This window comes from Pteropus vampyrus, unplaced genomic scaffold (genome assembly GCF_000151845.1).
Source record: "Pteropus vampyrus isolate Shadow unplaced genomic scaffold, Pvam_2.0 Scaffold107, whole genome shotgun sequence".
Lineage (NCBI taxonomy): Eukaryota > Metazoa > Chordata > Mammalia > Chiroptera > Pteropodidae > Pteropus > Pteropus vampyrus.
The window spans coordinates 5,848,529-5,869,072 of record NW_011888888.1 but is presented as its reverse complement, the minus strand read 5'-3'; the positions used below and the strand labels follow the sequence as shown (position 1 = coordinate 5,869,072).

Sequence of the window (20,544 nt, the reverse complement as noted above, 5' to 3'; positions counted from 1 at the left end):
AGCTAGAATTATTTCTTCATTTTTCTTTTGACCACAAAAGTTATAAATTTACGTTTCATGTTAAGTTTAAAACATACTTTTCTTATTTTGTTAAATTGCCTCTGAAGAATTAATGCTATAATTTTTTCACAAGGTAAATCTAAAGAGTTGTATCATTTTAATTACCTAAAGACCTGGAGAAATCTTCTGAATTCATAAAAAAATTTATTTCTTCAACAAATATAATATGATCAGCTAAACTCATGATTTTGCAATGATAATATGACTTAAGTTCATAATTTACAAATTTTATTGTTATGATTCAGTAAAGCAAATGTACAAATATTTAAGTTCTTAGTGTATTATTCATTCAGTGTCATCTAACTCATGTCTTCTTTTTAATTCTCTTCATCTGCTTGATACTTCTTTTAGTCATATCTTCTCAAAGAGAAAATAGCAGCTTAAGCCAATTAACTCAGGAAACTCAACAGTGTTCTTATTGCCATTGTAACCAGATTCATTATTTAATATTCAGCCTGGCCTTACAACCTGACCGGAACAGCTATGGCTAGATGAAGGCTGAGCAGCTTTTTCTCTCTATTCATTTATTCGTTAATTGGGCATGGTCAGCTGCAGCTGACTTGATGAATTCCATTCTGATTCAAGAGATTTAGTAAAAAGGAAGCTTTGCTTTGTAAGGATCAGAACTGGTAACCAGCTTTAATTAATGGAGCATCACAGAATGCTTAGATTCCAATGGTGAACTAGTGGTTTACAGAGGCAACATTATTTTTTAATCTACAGAGTTGATTGCAAGGCCCTCTTGTAAATAATATGTGTGAAGTAGTTATAGAAATGAAAAGAATGTGTTTAGAGGTAGAAATTTGAAAATATATGCACATACATACTGGAGAATTGTATACAAAGTTATAGCCTCTAGTTATTGAAGTATTTGTTTCATTACACAAGAGCCCATTCATTTATTTTCACTAGTGAGATAGAAATACCAATTGCAATACTATGGAAGATCTCAGTGAACCATTCGTATTCAGTACCAACTAATTGTCTCAGTTTTGTGTGACAGAAAAAAAAAATAACAGAGAGCAGGGGTAGATAAACCTAGCCATAGTATGGTTGCAAACAAAATTTCTCAGTGAGCGTGTTCAATCTGAATTGCGCAAAGTAATTAAGTTAGTTTCTGTTGCAATTTAAGTAATATATAAACTTTTAATTTCTGAACATTTACTTTCAGTAGAAATAGTTTTAATTTAATAAATGAAAAAAGATAACAAAATATTTAAAACAAATGAGTTAAAAATATTAATTCTGTGTTTACTTTGAGATAAATATGTTAAATATTCAAGAGCCTTTTGAGTCTGTCATGGACTTATTATTGTGACTTTCTAAATGAAATTTGCTAATATATACTGCTTGTAAAATTGAATGACCTATCCTTTCAGCATTGGCCTGTACCTCTCTCTGAGTGATCTAATCTATTATTTAATAACTAAAATTATATTGATATGAATAATCTGAGAAGCAGGCTTCTCACGCTTCACTTATGTGTTTTACCAAATGCATTTGAATACATTTTGGAATTGACTTGCTCATTTTCTTTGTACACATTTATACAGGGTAGTCTGGAGAATTCAGGAGAGATATTTTTGGGAAAAAATGTTAAAAAAAGATACGCTAACTTATTTTTTTCTAGTATGTGGTCTAGTAAACAAGGAAATCTTAATTCCAGAGTGAGACTTTGTTTGAAATTTTTAATTAACACATTAAACAATATATACTAAGTAGCTTTTCCCCAAATTCCTTTTCTCAGTAACTTTGTGTGTCTAATAGTTGCTATATTATAATTATACTATGTAGTGACACATTATAACAAGATAGGTAAAGATAGATTATGATGATGTCAGAAACAATAATTTTATAAGTTTAAGGAAATAAATAAGTTACATTAAAATGCCTAATATTTTCATGGAATTATTTTAATTTATGGAGACTATAAAAGGGAAGACCATGGAAAGCAGCGCTATTAGTTTTTCTTAATATATTTAGTAACCTCACATTAAAACTAGCCTTCATACATGAATTTATAAGTTAAGAAGTACATTATTCTTTTAAAGTTATTTCTAAAATCCCTTTATGTGGCATTTTAAAAGTGCAAGAATATTCATAAAAGATATTTAAAACAATTTTTAGGTGTAAGAGGATTCAGAAAAAATATAAGCAACCTTCATCTTTAATAAGAATCATATGATGCTTAATAACACTATTTAAAAGAAAAATTAATATTTTTTTCTGATTACAAATATAATACATTTTCATTGTGTTATTGCAAAAAACGAGAACACAAAGATGAAGACAGTTATATCTCATAACTACAAAACCAACTGCAGTGCTAATATTGGCCGTGTACTCATTCCTGCGTATATCCATTTACCACTCTTTCCTCTCAAAATAGGCCTTTTTTCCTTTCTTTTGCTTAAAAAGGAAGTAATTTAGTATTTTTTAAACTTAAAATTATTTTAGGCAAATATAGCATAAAAGTATATTACCAATGTGATTACCCTTTTATTTATATATTTGTGGTAATTGTATCCATTTTTCTACTGTTGGATATTAAATTTGTTTCCAAATTTAGACATTAAATGGCATTTCTATAAGCATTAATATCAGTAAATCCTCTTCTCCATTCTACCAATAAACATTTAAGTGAGTGAATGAATGAAATATTTGCACAAATCCACACATTTCTAACCCTAGTTCATATATGTGGTTCACTGTCAGTCTATTATCTATCATCTAACCCTACTTTTCATATATTTCAATTTGCTAGAAATAGATGTAAATGGTATTTCTGGAAAATATATGCTTATAAAGAATAATATTATTTTCTAAAATTATAAAAAATGGGACTATATTATTTTATAACTGAAAATGACTCTAAATTCTTTAGTTTGAGGATTTTTAAGATAGGGGAGGATATTAGAATCAACTGAGAGATTCTTTCAAAAGACACCTTCCCCATCATGAGACGCTGTTCTTGGTGGTTGAGGAAGCTCCCCAGGTGATTCTGATATGTCCCACTGTTAAGGACCACACCTATAGCCCAGCATAATTTATTTATAAGGCAAAAGACAGAAGGCCAAGGAACAGTGACTTTCCTAAGTCCGAGATGTTATTACTGCAACAGAGTAGAACGAAATCTCCTGACATCCATACTTGCCATTATGCGTTTTCATGGTATTTCATACGTACTATATGTTTTTTGTAATAGGTATTATATTTTTTTTAAAAAAGCTTCAGAGTCTTATAAGCTTGAAAACACTGGGTTATAACACTTTTTTTTAAGTGAGATTTATTTCAGAGCCTTTGATATGCCAATGTGCTTTGTCACACTCTCTTAATAGAAGAATGTAACATGCAGCACTTACACAGTTTATTTCATGAGGAACCTAACCCCTAGAGTATCTTGAGTGACTATTGTCTTTTGAAACATCCTTTGACAAATATTACTTGCCATAATACCATGCACACACAATCTGTTATTCACAAATACTTCAACTGTTATACATGGAGGGTAGAAAAATGTAGGCATTTGTTAACATGCTTATTACTAATCAATCTTAATTTTTTTATTGAATAAAAAATGTATGCCTAATTTAAACTATCGATACTGTAAAGCACTGAACTTCCAGTTTTAGTATTATCAGGATCACCTGGAGGGTTTGTTAAACTACAGATTGCTTAGCCCCTCCCATGGTGTTTCTCCTGTGTGTTGTTGATGTTTCTGATCGACTAGGTCTGGAGTGGGGCCTGCATTCTAAAAAGTTTCAGTGAATGCTGATGCTGCTTCTCTGAAAACCACACTTTGAGATACCACTGCTTTAAAATAAATGTCGAGACTTTTCACTAATTCAGAATGTTTGTAGCTGTGAATAATGCCATCGTCCATTAGCTGAAATGCTTTTTACATTCACGTTTTTAATGAAAGTAGTTTGTCTTAATGTGCCTTTCTCGTGTTCCGATAGAGATCTATTTTCAAAGATTTTTAAAAATGGCAAATTTTGCAATTCAAATCATATATGCCCACATGTGCATACACAAACACAAAGTCATAACTCACTAAACCACAAGTTTCGCAATATAGATTTTCCCTTTATAAAAAGTGTATTTTCATATTCTCTTTCATTAATGTTTCATTTTAAAAATTATTTGGTTATGACCTATGAAATTGATTTTACTACCTAATAATAGGTCGGAACATGGCTTTAGAAACCATTGTTAAAAGAAGGAAAAAGCCCTCTTGCTCATATTTGTGTCTAAATAATTTTTCCAATATTGCATTTCCCCTCGAGAAACAAAATACATACACTTGTGTGTTTGTATGTGTGTATATAGGTGTTAAAATATCTCAGGATGCTAATGTGTTATCTGGTCATATAAATTTTCAGAGCCATATGGAAAGCTGAACACTTTCACTTCTTTACAACCTGCTGACTATGTTTTGCACATTCTCCCAGCCTTCTTATAAAATTTTCTACTTAAGTGTTTTCTCCCAGCCTTCTTATAAAATTGTCTACTTAAGTGTTTTCTGTTTTTTATCATTTACACTACTGCAGTGTGCTGGCAAAATAAATGCTGTGATTTTTTTCTTTTTTTTTTTAGTTTTGTTTTCAGAAGGTAACCTTGGGAATATGGTAAACAGTCTAAAATGGAGTTGATAATACAGATCTGAATTTAACTTAAAAATGTAGTTATTGAAGTGTTAAAGTCACTACATTTGAACTAGGAAAAATAAGTTTAATATAATTTGCCAAAAACAGAGTTTCTGGAGATGCATTTTGAATAAACGAGTGAGATTCTTAGTTTCTTGCCAGGAGAGGGCAACAGGTAATTCAGCATCAAAAGCATAGTTCAAAGAGATAGAAAATGAATCTTCAATCTTAAACTCTTGTGGGATTTTTTTTGAATCGTTATTGATTGAATCTCAGCTGCTACCTTGGAAGACAAGCTGGTTGAAGTTAGGATTTAATTGTACTTAGGGTTATAATAGATCTTTTCTAGTATCCTTTATTTTTTAAAACAAAAATTGATACACCTGGAAAACATGCAAAAGTTAAGAAACTATGACATAAAATAATTCTTCATTGCTATCCATTGCCATCATCTGTAGCATCAATCATCAAACCCAGAATTAACTTCAACTGCATAATATACATTTGGTAACATAATAGTGATATTTATTTCAAGGATATAGTTTTAATTTGGTTGTATTTAAAGGCACTCATCTGGTTTTTTCAGTGTATATTTTAATAAACACTGGGCGGTGCTGTTGTCCTCACAGAGCGGTCCTGAGGAGTGACTGCAGCATCATGGAAGTTAGGAGAGAGATTAGGTCATGATACAAATAATGTCATGAACATATAATATGAATGCTAATAACTGAATGGAAATTTGTGTATCCGATGTCATCAGGGTACTTACTATATTTTAAAATATTCTTTCAGTTCTATTTTTTTGAAAGCTAAGCATTTGGCAAATGAAGACATGAATGTGAGAATGTCTGTGTTAGCATAAGTTTTAATATTCTGTTTGTTGTCTTTTTCTGTATAGCCTGAAAAAAATGACAGTGAGCCAGGCAGTCAGAGGATAAAACCTGTTTTTATCGATGATGCTAATTTTGGACGACAAATATCCTATCAGCATGCAGCAGTCCACATTCCCACCGACATCTATGAGGGCTGTAAGTAAAAGATTGTGAACAACTGTTAGAATACCATGCTCTCATCACTTTCATGCAACTCATGTTAGAAAAAAAAAAAAAAAAAGAAAAGAAACGAGCAACTGTGATACCGATTTACTTACATGCCATTTAAAAGTCTGTGTTAAACTCTGATTTGTGTAAAAGAAGGAACCTGATTTTCATGAGCAGTTTATGTTTATGTGGCCTTACTACATAAATTTTTTGTAGAGGAGTCTGCATCCATGGAGATATCCTTTTACTCTATTGTTTAGTAAATAATTCTGCCTTCTTAAAAGTAATAGATATATTCTTAAAAGTAATTAGAAAAGCTGTAGAGTATACTGGGTATCCAGAGTATATCTAGAGCTGCCTAGGTTCTGGAGCCAACTGCCTGAGTTTAGATCTACATTTTAGCAGGTTTGTTTTCTTGGGCAAATCCTTTCACTTTCTGGGCTAGCTAAAGCATTTTGTCACCTGTGAAATGGGAATAAGATTACTAACATGCAAGGTCATTTAAGAATAAAGTAAGTTAAAGTATTTAAGTTTGCATAATAGTACCAGGCTCATAATACTGTGTAAATGTTTGCTGTTACTATTAATTACACTTAAAGTTAATTTAGACACAAAGGATTAAGTACAGAGACTAATATTGTAAATTAGCTTTTATTTTTTTGGATTCACTATGATGTTTGTTTAAAAGAGCATTTTTAATTACATGTATGATTCTTTTCATAACAAATTTTATTAAAATATTTTACTCTTTATTCTCTTAATATTTTGAAAAGTACATATTATTTCTCTCCTATCAATTCTTTGAATATAGTAAACATATGATATTAAGCATATGATATTTCTCTGTATGTAATAGAGACAAAATGGTGTATATAAGTAGTTTCTTATGTCTCATGAGAATTAAAGTGACTTTTTTACACTCCAAATCACTCTGTTAATTCCAGGTCCTTTTAGGAATTACCTGGGACTTAGTTGCAGATTTTTTTTTTTTTTTTTACTTTGTCATGTTCTTTTTTCAAATGTTATTTTTTTGATATTTGCAATTATATTTTGTAACTGTTATAACAACAACTGTTCAGAGAATACTGAGCTATATGGTTGTTTCTCATTTTTAAAAAAAATATTTTTCATTCACCTTGGTTTTTTTATTATTTTTTTTTTTTTTGAGTCAGTGGGCCATACTCCATCCTTTGTAGGACATGGGTACCCTCGTTCAGTATAACATGGCAAGGAGGACAACTTGAGCTTACTTTCTGGACTGTATAGCACCTGAGACACCATGACACCATTTCACCCCTTTCATGGTATACACTTAGCTGCCACTACCTCACTGGCCTTACTCTCATCTCAGCAACTTCCCTTCAGATATAAAAAATATTTAATGAGGCTATTCATACTCACTTCCACTTATACTCATGTAAGCAACAGTCTTTTTGCAACTCTATAGGAAAATTTCCTTGAAGTTCAGGCAGTCCAGTAGTGATTATCCAGAAATCTTCAATTTTTTAAATTAAATTCTCAGTGAAGGGTAACAGAACTACTTCACACATTTTAAAACCAGGTTTCTTTCTTCTAAAAGCCATATGGAATGGTGGCAGATATTTTAATATTGTGTATATATTTAACATAGAAAATGAAAGTCTCCAAAAATTGCACTTCCGAAAGCTAATCATGGTTAAGAGTTTGGAACTTAGTCCAATGGAATATTTTTAAAATTGCAGATACTAACTAATAACCCATTTGGGATTTTTTTATACTGCTCTTCAGCTTGATTTTCTTCCTGATTTGAAGTAGACAAATTTTTTTTTGTTAAACTATCAAAAGGCTGAAAATAGGGAAAAGGAAGATTTTTCTTCAGGAGCAGGTTACCCAGAGAATATAAAGACAAAATTACTTTGTTTAATTTTCAATGGGAAAATATTTAAGGAGCAAAAATAGGTGAAAAATACAGTTTTTTTTCATAGATAGAGACTAAAATTATTAAATCCTAACTTATCAGCCTAGTAAATTAACTTGTACATATCTTTTACAAAAGGTCAATAAACTTTACAATTCCATTGATCTGATTAATAATAATAATAAACATTTATTGAGTTTACTAGTTTTTTAACTCCATGCTAAGCTTTCTTAATATATCTTTATGACTGTAATTTTGTTAAAATAATTTTGAAAAAGGGGAAACTGAAGTAGAGTCTTTAATGAAAAGCTACAGCATTTCTAAGAAATGGGGTCAGATTTCAAATATATTCTAATTCCAAACTTTATAATTTTAATTGATAGATAAAATTTCTGATATTTTACTTTTGGGTTAATTTTGATTTGGTTGTATTATTTGGGAGCCAGGATTGTCTATAGGAGTTAGTAATATACTTACTTTTCACGGGAATCTTTATCTTCTTATTCTTATTCTTTTGCTCTCTTTATTTTTAGTTTTAGTTGAAGTCACATTTATAATGTCTTCATCTATTTTATGCTAGAACAGACATAAAATATGACACATAAGGTAAATTCAAGCATACTTTTTTCAGAATATTGTCACATAGTATACACATATCCTAAAGAATTTTGACTTTGTATAAAACTTTTTCTTTCCAATTTAGAATAAGCTATTTGTAATTTTAATAGTCAAGAATAAAAATATATTGCTTTGATTACTCTGAAATTTAATAAGATAAAATATTTAATAGATGTTTTCAGAAGGCATAAGACACACTTTAGTATTGGGCATACTTTAAAGAAAAAGGAAAAGAAGCTCTGTCTTTGGATTATTTATTTAGTCCCATTTATCTTAATATTGGCTTCTCCTTTGCTGAAATCTAATCAGTAAGACTCTGACCCTGCCTGGCCTGTACTTCTTTAAAATTCATATCCGGTGTTATGGGCTGTGTGAGTAAATGACACAGGAGTACAGTCAGAAATGTTAACAAGATCTTGAAAATTTAATAATTACTGGTATTCTTCATGCAGCTCATCGGAACATATCAGATTTACAGGATTATTCTAGGTTTCTGAATTTAATAAATGTGAAAGTGCAATTTAATTGAAGGCTTAACTAAAGGAAACAGCCTCTTTCACTTAAAGATAGTTGTGTTGCTGCATTCTCATAAGAAATCTCATGATCTAATCTCCCAAAAGCGATTACTTTAAAGTCCTTTGAATTGAAATGTGATTATTTTTGCTCAATGATATATTTAAAGTTTTAGAATAGTGTATTTAATTAGAGCCCAATCTGAAAGTTTTCATTTTTGAGAATTTCACTGGTTAATACTTTTCATTTAGAGTACACAAGTCATACTTAATTTTCAGATCTAATATTTCTGGTTAAGAGTATAAAAACAAGCATAGAACTTAATAAGGGCTGAATATTCTGTATTAATTTAGTTTTAATCACAGAATTTTATTTATTATTTAATCACTTCAGATTCTGGTATAGTGAATGTCTTCATAGAATATTCTATAGTCATTTATTAATAGAAATTTATGTTGATATTTATTTATAGAATTATTATAGTTTCAAAAGAATATATGTTGAAAAGGAAGATAATAAGGAACCCACACTTATAAACACTTTCAGGTACTAGATACTTTAGTTCCTAACCTTACCTTGTAATGTGAGCAAGGCAGTTACTGTCTTCCTTTGAGAAATTAAAAAACAAATATGCTTTTATCACAAAAATACATTCATTTTGATAAAAGAAGACAGGAGAATTAAGAGTTGTATTATCGTTCTTGAAAGTCTCATATTCTTTACTAGTAATATTTGCTTTTATAAATTGAACTACGTATAATCACTAATACTGCATTGTAATCTATCTTGATGTTCATTTGTTTTGTTTTAAAAAATATAGCTACTGTATCTCAAATGATGACAATGTAAAATTTGCAGAGGAAAAAGCTGCCCTGCCTTTGCCAACAACTGTGTAGATAGTCTTTCATAATCTCTTATAAATTTTAGCAACTAATGTGTTTCAAGATACGGCTACTACTTAAATTGGAGTGCTGATAGCTTATTATATTTACTCTTTTAAACAACTCATTTTGTTATGTTATTCCAGTGATTAATAAGGTGGGTAGTATCCCTTTTACAGATTAAGAAAGTTAATATTCTGATTGGCATGCTCAATATAAATCAGGCTGTTTGACTTCACAGCTCTGATAGTTGTAGAGACCACTGAAAATAATCCTTAAGATATTTGGTGTTGGGCAAAAGGCTGGATTCAGAAGGCAGTGTGTGCTCACAGGTCTATCATTTGCATTTTTTAAAAAACAAATAATACTCCTAGTGAAAAGATTTCAATGATGTGATGTTAGTTTTTAGTACTGCTTCACAAAACATATTTTGTAAGAATAAAAACTTGTACTTGATGTTGATACAATATTCACTTCTATTGTATAATCTTATTCTCTAAATTGTACTAATTAATTTTGAAATAAAGAAAATGCATATGGGAGGAACTTTAAAAGACTTAAAATGTCAAATTGTAAGTTCTTTGGATAACAGGTGATTCGAAGGAAATGCAGACCATGGGAAATATATGATTATTTGATGTTATAATGATTAGTATGAGTAAGGTAGATTACTTAGGATATAATCTGATTTATAACCAAAGTAGATTTTCAAAAGTTAACAAAAAAGGATATTGGGCATAAACTATAGCATTAACAGCTTTTTCACATAATGTATGTTTTTTTTTGAAATATACATTCTTTTTAAACTATATTGACTATAATGGATGTGGATATATTTTAATTTCAGTTATTCTGAGAGTGCACAGTATTTTAATCTATAGTTGGCATATTTGTCATTTAATAAGTAATTCGAATTATTTATGGGCTATATTATGAAAAAAGAGTATATGGAAAAATATAATCAACAAAATTTTGCTCTGGTCTCATAATACCAAAATAATATGAGTTTTATTTGTACATGTTAAGAAAAATATCAGTTTTATAATATAAGAGAATTGTGAGATCATATTAGTTTTATTAGGGTATTATTCAGTGACCTCAAAAACAGCCAATAATCAGGTGAAATTTTACTAATTTGATTAATTTTAGATATATTTTATGTTTAATATATAACACAAATGAAAAAAATGTAAAAAGTTATCTTTATATGACCTCTAACACATTATTCCTTCATTCAGCAAATATTTGTTAAACAGCTATGTGTCATTCACTTTACCAAATAATGGCAATATCGCACTGAACAAATAGACAAATACCCCTGTTCTTGCAGACCTTGTTTTCTGGTGGATGTGAGTAAGGCATAAAATGAACAATTAAAACAATGGGATATATTGTAGTATATTAAATAATCTAGACAAAAATAAAATAATAAAGGGTTATAGGTAGTCCTTGGGTTAGCTGTTGGGGAGTTGATATTTTAAACTAGGTAGATAGAGACGGCTTTTTGGATAAAGCAACATTGTACCAGAAATCCATAGTTGGTGAGCATAAGAGTCATAGTATCATCTGGATAAGAAGTTGTAAACTGAGAGAACAGAAAGTTGAAAGCATGGCAGATTCATAAAGAGCAGGAAGACCATGACCTCTTCTTTGTGCACATGCTCTCTTTTTTAATATAGATGCCAATCCAAATATGGGGGTTCCACCCTCATGACCTCATCTAACCCTAATTCCCACTTAAAGGCTTCACTTCCTAATACTATCACCTTGAGGGGTAAGGCTTCAACATAGGAATTTCAGGGGGATACATTAAGTCTATACAGAAATGGAAAGCTATGATAAGTTTTGAATGCATTAAATAATCCGCCTTAGTTTTATAAATAAAAAAAAATGATACTGGATACTTTGTTGAGAACAGACATAAAAGGCAAGAACAGAGAAAAGATGATGGGGCCTTGGACCAAGATCGTAGTTCAAGGAAGAATTCCTATCAATATTGCGTAAACCTAGTATATTTCTGAGGTCTATATTCTTCTTTCTAATTTTATATTATGAAAAATGGTATTATGACATGTTTAATTAACCTAATTATCTCAAAACAGTGTGACATGCAAATTTAATTCCCATAAATAAATCTTATAAAAGTAATTGAGAAGCTAATGAGCTAAGATAAAATTATTGAGATCTTTAAAGAGTAGTGAATGAAATAAAATTACAGTTTGGCAGAATATCAAAAGACCCTTTCTCTATGCCTTTCTCCATAACTTTTAAAGTTTTTTTTTGCTAGTTAAATAAATTCCATGCAAATTAGTTCCTTTCCTGATATTCAGTGATACAGTTAGGAACAGATGATAGAAATCCTAGAAGAAAATGTTCAGAGAAATTTTATTTTTTCCAGTTTACATAAATCCTTTTACACCGATGTAAATTGCTGAGCTCCTCTTTTGGGCTTGCCTGGCTTATTTCCTGTGACAGACTTCTGGTTTGAGATTCACATCACAGTACAAGCTGGTTTTGAATTATACAAATTATTGGTGTTTACATATGTGCATGGTAATGTTTTGGCTGTTGTTTTCTGTGCAAAACAAGTAATCTTGAACTAATGCCATGTTCTATTTCTTTGAAATAAGACTATTGATTGAATTGTTCTACTTACCAGTATCTTGGTTGAAATAGTATATATTTTCCTGTTAAACATGTTATGATTTTTAAAATTGCTTTAATTTAAGTATTAAAATTATTTTTTTGTCATTATAAAGGAAACACATGATAATTTTATAATGTATAAAGGAAAATATGTAAAATTACACTAAGATATGTGTGTGTATACTAATAGTAAATATATAGTAAACTAAATGAATATACTAATACTAACCTATTATAAAAGTGAGCTAATGAATATAAAGTTTATACCTGACCTTTAACTTACCAGTAAGCTTTATCATATATTTATTAATATTTTTTGAAAAGAACATTTTAATATTATATGTTCCATAACTAATTTACATTTATATTGTTATCATTTCATCTTAGTGAATAAATAAATCTCTACACCTCTTTATTATTTCCTTATAAAATCTAAGACCTGGTATTAAAAGGTCAAAGCTACTGATAAATTTTATTTATATTGCAGGTTAGTACCAATTTAGATTTATACTAACAATGAATTAGTGCCCTTTATACTGTGGGTTAGTAGCAATTTAGATTTATATTAGCAATAAATCTAACTCCAACTTTATGAACACTGAATATTACCTTTTAAATAATGTTTTGTCTATGTACATAATACTGATAATAAGTTGGATTAGTTAACTTCAGTTTTGTTTTTTTTTTTTCAGCTTTAATGTCACATGTTTCTTTTTCTGCATTGGCTTCTGTAGCTGTCTAAAATAAATATAGGACATTAATGAGATGTAGCAGCAGTCTGAGAAGATGATAGGAAACTCCTTTAGAAATTGTCCTGATTTTCTCACAAAATATATTATAGAGGTTTTTTTTTTTACCTTTGTAGCCTGAATTTAATTATTATATTTAATTGAACTTCGATAAATATACAGATTTAAAAATTTAAAATAACAAAATGTATTAAAGTATACTTTAGCAATAAAATCACAAGCTTTTAAAAAATACACAAACATTTACCAAGGTTGTTAAAAAAATTATAGAAAAATATTAAAAGCAAGAACTATAGCTCCGACTAAAAGGAGGATAAAATCATAAAAGGGACTATGTACGATTTTATAATAAAGTATTATAAAGTGTAAGAAAAATGGTTTATTATAAAATGTAGTTAAAATTAACTCAATAGATCAATGATCATAGAATAAATTGGAAACATTCAGATTTCTGGCAACAAAACTACTTCATGCTGAGTGATATCTATAAAACCTTCAAGAGAATAAATACTTTCAATTTTTAAAAATTTTATTAGAACTCAAAAATGTGGAAAAGTATCAACTCATATCACTTTTATACAAAAAAAGGATAGATATGGCTTAAAAAAAAGAAGGGAAAACAAAGATAGAAAGATAACCATAGGCCAATCTCACTTGTTAATAATGATGAAAAGTTCAAAAGAAAACATTTGCCAAATGAAACAGCGATGAAAGAATAATGCATAACAAAATAAATGACTTAATAATTGAGTACTTAAGATGTCTAATAATATTGTTATATTCTATATCAACATATGCAGATTAAGCATTCAATAGCCATACCGATTTTTAATTAAAATCTTATCTAAATACCACTACCAACAACAAACACTGCTCAGATGATTGAGGAGAGCTGAGAAATCTCCACCACTTCTAACCCGTTGGTATTTTTTCAGAGTAGTTGTTTTCTGTACGGCTATTTACCATAAATAGGAATTGGGATCAAGATACAATAATATAAAATGTTTTTAGCAGTAGTACATTTTTAAGTTTTGTGTTTACTGTTTTTTAACCAGATAATTTACCAAAAAAAAAGTTTTTTTCCAATTCTGGAGGATGCATCATTCCATGCTACAGCGTTGTATATTCAAAGACTAAAAAAGCGAATGTCTTTAAAGAACTGTCAGTAAAATGTTATCATGCTTATAATAGTAACAAAGTAGCTTTTGTTTCTTCTTTTAAAATGCTATTTCAGATATAAAGCTTGGATTCTGAATCATGGAACCAGAAATCAGATGAGTGCTAAGAAAGGAAACTCTCAAAAAGTACAATTGATTCTGTAACGAGTGATCATCCATTGTTACAAAAAGATCATTAGCTTAAATAATTAACATTACTCTTTATTAGGATTAGAGCAATAAAGTAGTAAGAACATCATAAAAAGATATTGAGGACAAGCCTGAGGTACAGAATATAGATTTTGGGGTAGGGTAATTTGATCATATTTTATAAGAAAGGCACTAAGAGAAGCAATTCCTCTTCTGAGGTAAAATTTGCATTACTTTCAATGCATTTTTATAATGATGTTTTTGTAATATATGCATTTCACAGAGAGCAATATGGTGTTTGTTTTTTTCTTAGAAAAATGTTGACCACAGGTAAACTCAAAGATGAAAGATACAGTATTCCTCCGATCTTCTAGATACAGGTTCTTTAATTCAATTAGGATTGTAGAGTAATGGACTAATTAGTAATAACAGTTTTATGGATTCTATAAATTGCCATTGACTGAATTTTTTCCCCAAAAAGTCATGTTGAAACCCTAACCCCCAGTGTAACTGCATTTAGAGATAGAGGCCCTTAGAAGGTAATTAAGGTTAAATAAGATCATAAGGGTTGGGCCTAATCTGGAGAGATTGGTGGCTTTAAAAGGAGAGGTCCACACATGCCCACACAGAGGATAGGCCATGTGAAGAATAGCACAAGAAAGCAAGTGTCTGCAAGCCAGGAAGAAATCTCTCACCATAACTGAATAGACAGGCACCTTTATCTTGGGTTTTCCAGCCTTCAGAAGTGTGAGAAAAAAAAAAAAAATTTCTGTCGTTTAAGCCACCTAGTCTATGGTATTTTGTTATGACAGCCTGAGCTAACTAAAACATGAATTTGTTTCCAGATGGGGGGAAAAATGCTATAGGCTTAACCTATGATTTAAAAAATAAATATAAGCTATGGAAAAGTAAAGTTGGATATTTCACATTTTACACTGAAATATATGGCTTAGAATTATTTGGCTGCTAAATTTGGATTTGCAAGTCTCCTTATTGCATTTTAATTCAGAATCTTGATTTTTGCACTTGAAGTTATTGGCTCTGGAAATTAATTAATGCTCACCAGACTCAGTAAATAAATAGAGTTGATTGGAAAGACAATTTGTAATTCTAGGCATAAATAGCAACAATAATTAGATTGATCATTTTCATGGAGAGTCTCCTAAGTTATTTAGTGGGTATGTAGACTCTGCAGATGTAGAGATTGAAATTTATAGTTACTGAAATCTCGTTTTGTTTTGTTATTTTAAAGAGAAGGCAGAAGAATATTGTAATAACCTGATTGATTGTCCATTCACTCAATCATAGTGCCTTTGTCCAAGATGGTGCTGGAGTCATCCTAACGAGTTTTTTTTCTTCGTATTTTTTTTTTTTTGGTTTGTTTGTTTTGTTTTTTACCAGCCTGTGCAGATAATATTGTCCTGTGTACATTACAGGTTGATCACATTTTAGAATACTCTCCTTCTGAATGAATTTGTGAAGCATCACAGTTTCTTCATTGAAATGAGGAATATTTTAACCCATAATATTTAGAATTATAAAAACCCCTTGATCTCTTGAGTTAGCTACTACTGCAAGGTCCACTTAGTCTTTGTAATGGTGGTCATCCCTGTTTTCTGTATGACCTACCATGGTTTTGACAACTACTCATTAGAACATGTCACATTTTAAAATTGTTCTATAGATAACAAAACTATATTAAGATTTGTAACTGGGATAATGGTTTGCTGGCCAAATAAATTTGGGATACGTTGTATATTATAGCTCCTGCTTTAAATATTCATAGTTCACATTAACCTTTAAAAGCTCGTATAAATTCTGCTAGAAATAAACAACATGTAAGTTGTTTTACCAAATATTTTCATATTTATTTGACCATGTAACATTAACATCCCACAAGTATATATTTCACTTAATTCATATGAATTACTTTGTTATGCAAGGGTGACATATAGTTTGTTGTGAAAGTGTAATTTTATATTGTTAGACTCAAACTTTTTTGGTGAATGAATGTAGGTAACAATGACTTACCTGGTGACTCTAAAATAGTAAAATGGCCTTGGTCACTTTTAGTTATAAAAAGAGTAACCAAAAAAAAAGTTTTAACTCAGCAATTGAAATGTCTATTCTGATGTACTAGTGAAAATACCAAATTCGATTTGGTGTTAACTCTTCTTCCCTACCCTATATTAGAGCTAATGGAATCCTACAATAGAGAAGGAGCAAAGGCGGGGGGAGGAGGGCATTTACAAGCTGCTATATGAATTTTACCCCCACCGAGTAGAAGCACAGAGGGGAAGGGAAGGAGGATGGTAACAGATCAGTGGCTTTGGGCAGGGTTGGATAGATGATGGGTCTTATAGATAATTTAAGCAGACTCTTTCGGGGAGAGCTCTTATGGATTATTTAGAGACTTCTTGCTGTAAGTGAAAACTTACTGCTAGTTGCTTCCATGGCCCTGGGTGGCATTTTCTGTTTGCTTCCCCAGAACCACTTAGGGTACTGTAGAGTAGCAACATCCTTAATGCTTCATGCCAGCCTTAGCAAATGCTACCAAGTCAGCCCAAATTTGGACATAGAATGTTGCATGGTTCTTCATGTTTTATTATATGTCTTTTGTACTGTATTTAATTATAAAGTCTATCTTATAATGTTGCATATTTGGCCAAATATTTAAGAAATAGCTAATAGAAAGCCTGTTCTTAAGAGCCTCATGAAGGATGTTCAGTGAGTCAAGAGTACTTAGAGAAGTTTTTAAGAATCTGTTTCAACATACCTGATGAATCTGGGTATTGCACTCCTGTTTCCAATCAAATAAGGATAATGCCCATAGATAATGCCTGTATCCCAGCACTCTGTTTAGCATGCATACAGCTCACTGAAGAATATTACAGATTTTTTCATAACATCGGAGCTGACATTTATTTCTCAGTGCTTTTTCTTAAGGAGGAGATCAAATATTGTACAATATGTTAATTAGATGTCCTTAATTTCAATTCATTTTTTTATATTTTATTAGGAACTGTGTTATAAATGAAATATTCTTTCAATTATTTTAGTCTATTACTATACAAGAAATGCAGGGATTTGTTAAACATCCAGTTATTGCTATACTTCTTATTGTGGGAGAATGCAAATTAAAATGCAGTTTCTTTGTTTCTAAAAATAAATTTAAAAAGGAACATAGAGGGAAAATATGAAAAAGGATGTGTGCACAATTCAATGCCTATATAAATTGATAGCTGGAAATAAGAAGTGTACTTGGCTAGCTTTTTAAGATGGGTATAATAAGTGACAGGCCATTCAAAGGTTGAAGAAGGGAGATAATGAAATCTTAAATTAGAAGAGCTTTCCAAAACAGACTGACAGTACTGTTCACAGCAAATTAAAAAGGTTTGACAATTGGAGAGAAAATGGAGGTATGGAATTCGAGATGAGATTTTTTTAATCATCTGGCATTTGCTTTATAGATAAAATCTTATGCAGATTTCTCCCTAGAAATAAATAGGCATTTAAAAGATATTTCTAACATTCCTATTAAAAAGAGAAAGACTTTAAATGGATTAAAGATTTCAAAACCATTTTGTCTCATGATATGAAGATCAGATTTTCAAAGTATGGGGCTATGAACTATGCTAGTATTGTGATGGAATTCAATCAGTATTTATTGTCATTAGTGCAAATAAAGTCATACACAATTTTAACAATAAATAATGCATGACACTTTTTGAAAATACTACTTGAAGTACACAGCATTGTTAATGTAGTACCAAAGGCCTAATTGATTTAATCTTATGTAAGAATTGTCGTTTTTACTTGTTTCTTGCAAATTTTGGTAACTGGCAACTGTGAGGAAGTTTATAGTAGGCTCCCGTAGACACTGGGTTCTTTTATTATCTTATATTCGCCCAGTCTGGAACATGACTGAGGAGCTATCCCATTACTACCTTTTCAGGTCTGTGAAGACCAGTTGTTTCTGTTTTTGTGTTGACAATCACCGCCCCTGGCATAGAAATACATTGGCAAAAATTAGACCACTTCAGGCTAAGGGCACAAGTCCCCAGGAGAGTAATGCAAGTAGTTAGTGGAAGGCTTTATTTTTTGAAATAAACTAACCTTGTACAGGGATAGCATCTTTTCTACTTAAAATGGCTCTGTTTAATTTTTATCTTTTGTAAATCACAGGGCTTCTTTGACCCTTCGAAGAACATCTTCATTCTAGAATAATGTAATTCCTTGACCTTCTTCAGTTGTCAGCTCCATTCCAAAGCTTAAAAGAAATAAGCAAAGAAATAAATGTCAAGAAAAACTAGTTTCAATCATTTTTCAATATATGTACACTACATTTTTCCATTTCTAACGGAAGGCTAATGGAAAAAAAATTATCCCCTGTATTTTATTTGCCATTTTTTATTTGAAGTTTCTGAATTCTCGAATTTAAAATCACATCTTTTCTTAAAAAAAAAAACCAAAACTTTTCTTCTTCTAAAAATGAACAAGTTTTATGCAATATTATATATATGTGTGTGTGTGTGTGTGTGTGTGTGTGTGTGTGTGTGTGTGTGTGTGTGTGTATACACACACACACACACACACATATGTAAAGTTATTTTTGGTATTTTGACCTTAAAACTCCTTTTAAGAATTGCTTTTAATACCAGTTTTCTAATCTAGAAAAAATAATTAAATAATTACCATATTAAAAAAGAATATATAAATTAAAAAGCCAAACTTTTCTGTCACATTTAATTCTAAAGGAGTTATAGCTGTTTGGAAAATAAAATAAAATTAACTCTCTTGAGCTCATGAGGGTGATTACGCTTCCTAGGGATCTTTAAAAGAGCCATTTCAAAGGTGCATTAACATAAATGCACAGAAACGATAGACATGGCTTACTTAAGGCAATGATAAATCTTTAGTAATTTCTTTACTAAAGAAATTATATGCCTATGGTATGACTACTCACCATGAGCTGCCCAGTTAGGAATTTATGATCAATTCACCCCATGAAGTGACTTTAGATTAGATTTATTATAGCACACCCTTTTCATCCACAGGCACATTTTCATTTTTATGCAGAATGCTACTTATTTTAGTTTCATTGAAATCAGTAATCTTATTTATTTGTATTTCACTTTTATCACCACTTGGTTTTTTAAAACCAAGTCCTTCTGTTACAATCTTCTCATAGAAGTCTAGATTTATTCAATTTATTGTCTAATATATGTTATTCTGAAAAGGATATTTGAGTTTTTTGTGAAAATTATTGAAAGACATTCTAAAGTAGAAAAGTTGATGAAGAAGTTATATAATTTGAAACATGAAGCACATTGGAGAGCCTTTGACATAAATGGAGAATGGTACCAAAAATGAAAAAAATTAAGGAGTAGGAAATACAAATTTAATATTATAAAAGGAAAATGATCATATTCCAGAGAATATTTAGATGAACAGTCCTTTAGCAAAAACATTATGACGATATTGCCATTTGTAAGGCTATTTTAATACACATAATACCAACCTCAAAGGATTGTTATGAGGATTAACAGAAAACATAAAATTACTAGACCACTCTTAGATGAATGTTTTACCAGTATCTATCTTATTTTATCTATCAGTAGGCTTAATTTTCCTAAGAAAATTTTGATATAAATTATTTTGATCTTAGTCTAATGAGAATATTGTCATCTAATAGAAGTTCTTAACATGGAATTGAGCACATATCCACATCTATTTTTCATTTATTCATTGAGCTTAAAAGAATCAATGTTTTAATAAATATTTAACAAGACAGAATTGGTGAATTATAGAATTAAATTTATTCTAATGCAAATTAAGTTAGAATTATTTGATATTGATTAGTATCTGTTCATAGCTCTTTTGTCAGGGTTATTGTAGTATCATGAGTAGCTTGTGAACAAGAATGTCAGTAACTAATTTTGAGGTAGACTTTAATATTTTAAAGAATAGACTATGAATCTGAAATTTGAATATGAGATCATGTTTACTTTGAAGGCCATCAAGTTATTAATATGCAGTCTCCTTTTGTATCATATATTGTATAGAGTTTATAAAGTTTTAATCTTTGAAGTTGAATTAGGTTTATTAAACATAAAATAAAACAACATCTTTTTGCTACCATAAAGCCAATTTACATGAATGGATAGAATTAACTATACATATCTAA

At 30.1% G+C, this 20,544-nt stretch overlaps 1 protein-coding gene across 1 annotated transcript in view; it reads left to right on the top strand.

The window, feature by feature from the left end:
- LOC105295536 (voltage-dependent calcium channel subunit alpha-2/delta-1) overlaps positions 1-20,544 on the top strand; it is a 205,835-nt gene that overhangs the window by 23,183 nt on the left and 162,108 nt on the right. Inside the window, exon 3 of the mRNA XM_023533631.1 lies at positions 5,605-5,734. Coding sequence (XP_023389399.1) covers positions 5,605-5,734 — 130 coding nt within the window. The remainder of the gene's footprint in view (positions 1-5,604; positions 5,735-20,544) is intronic.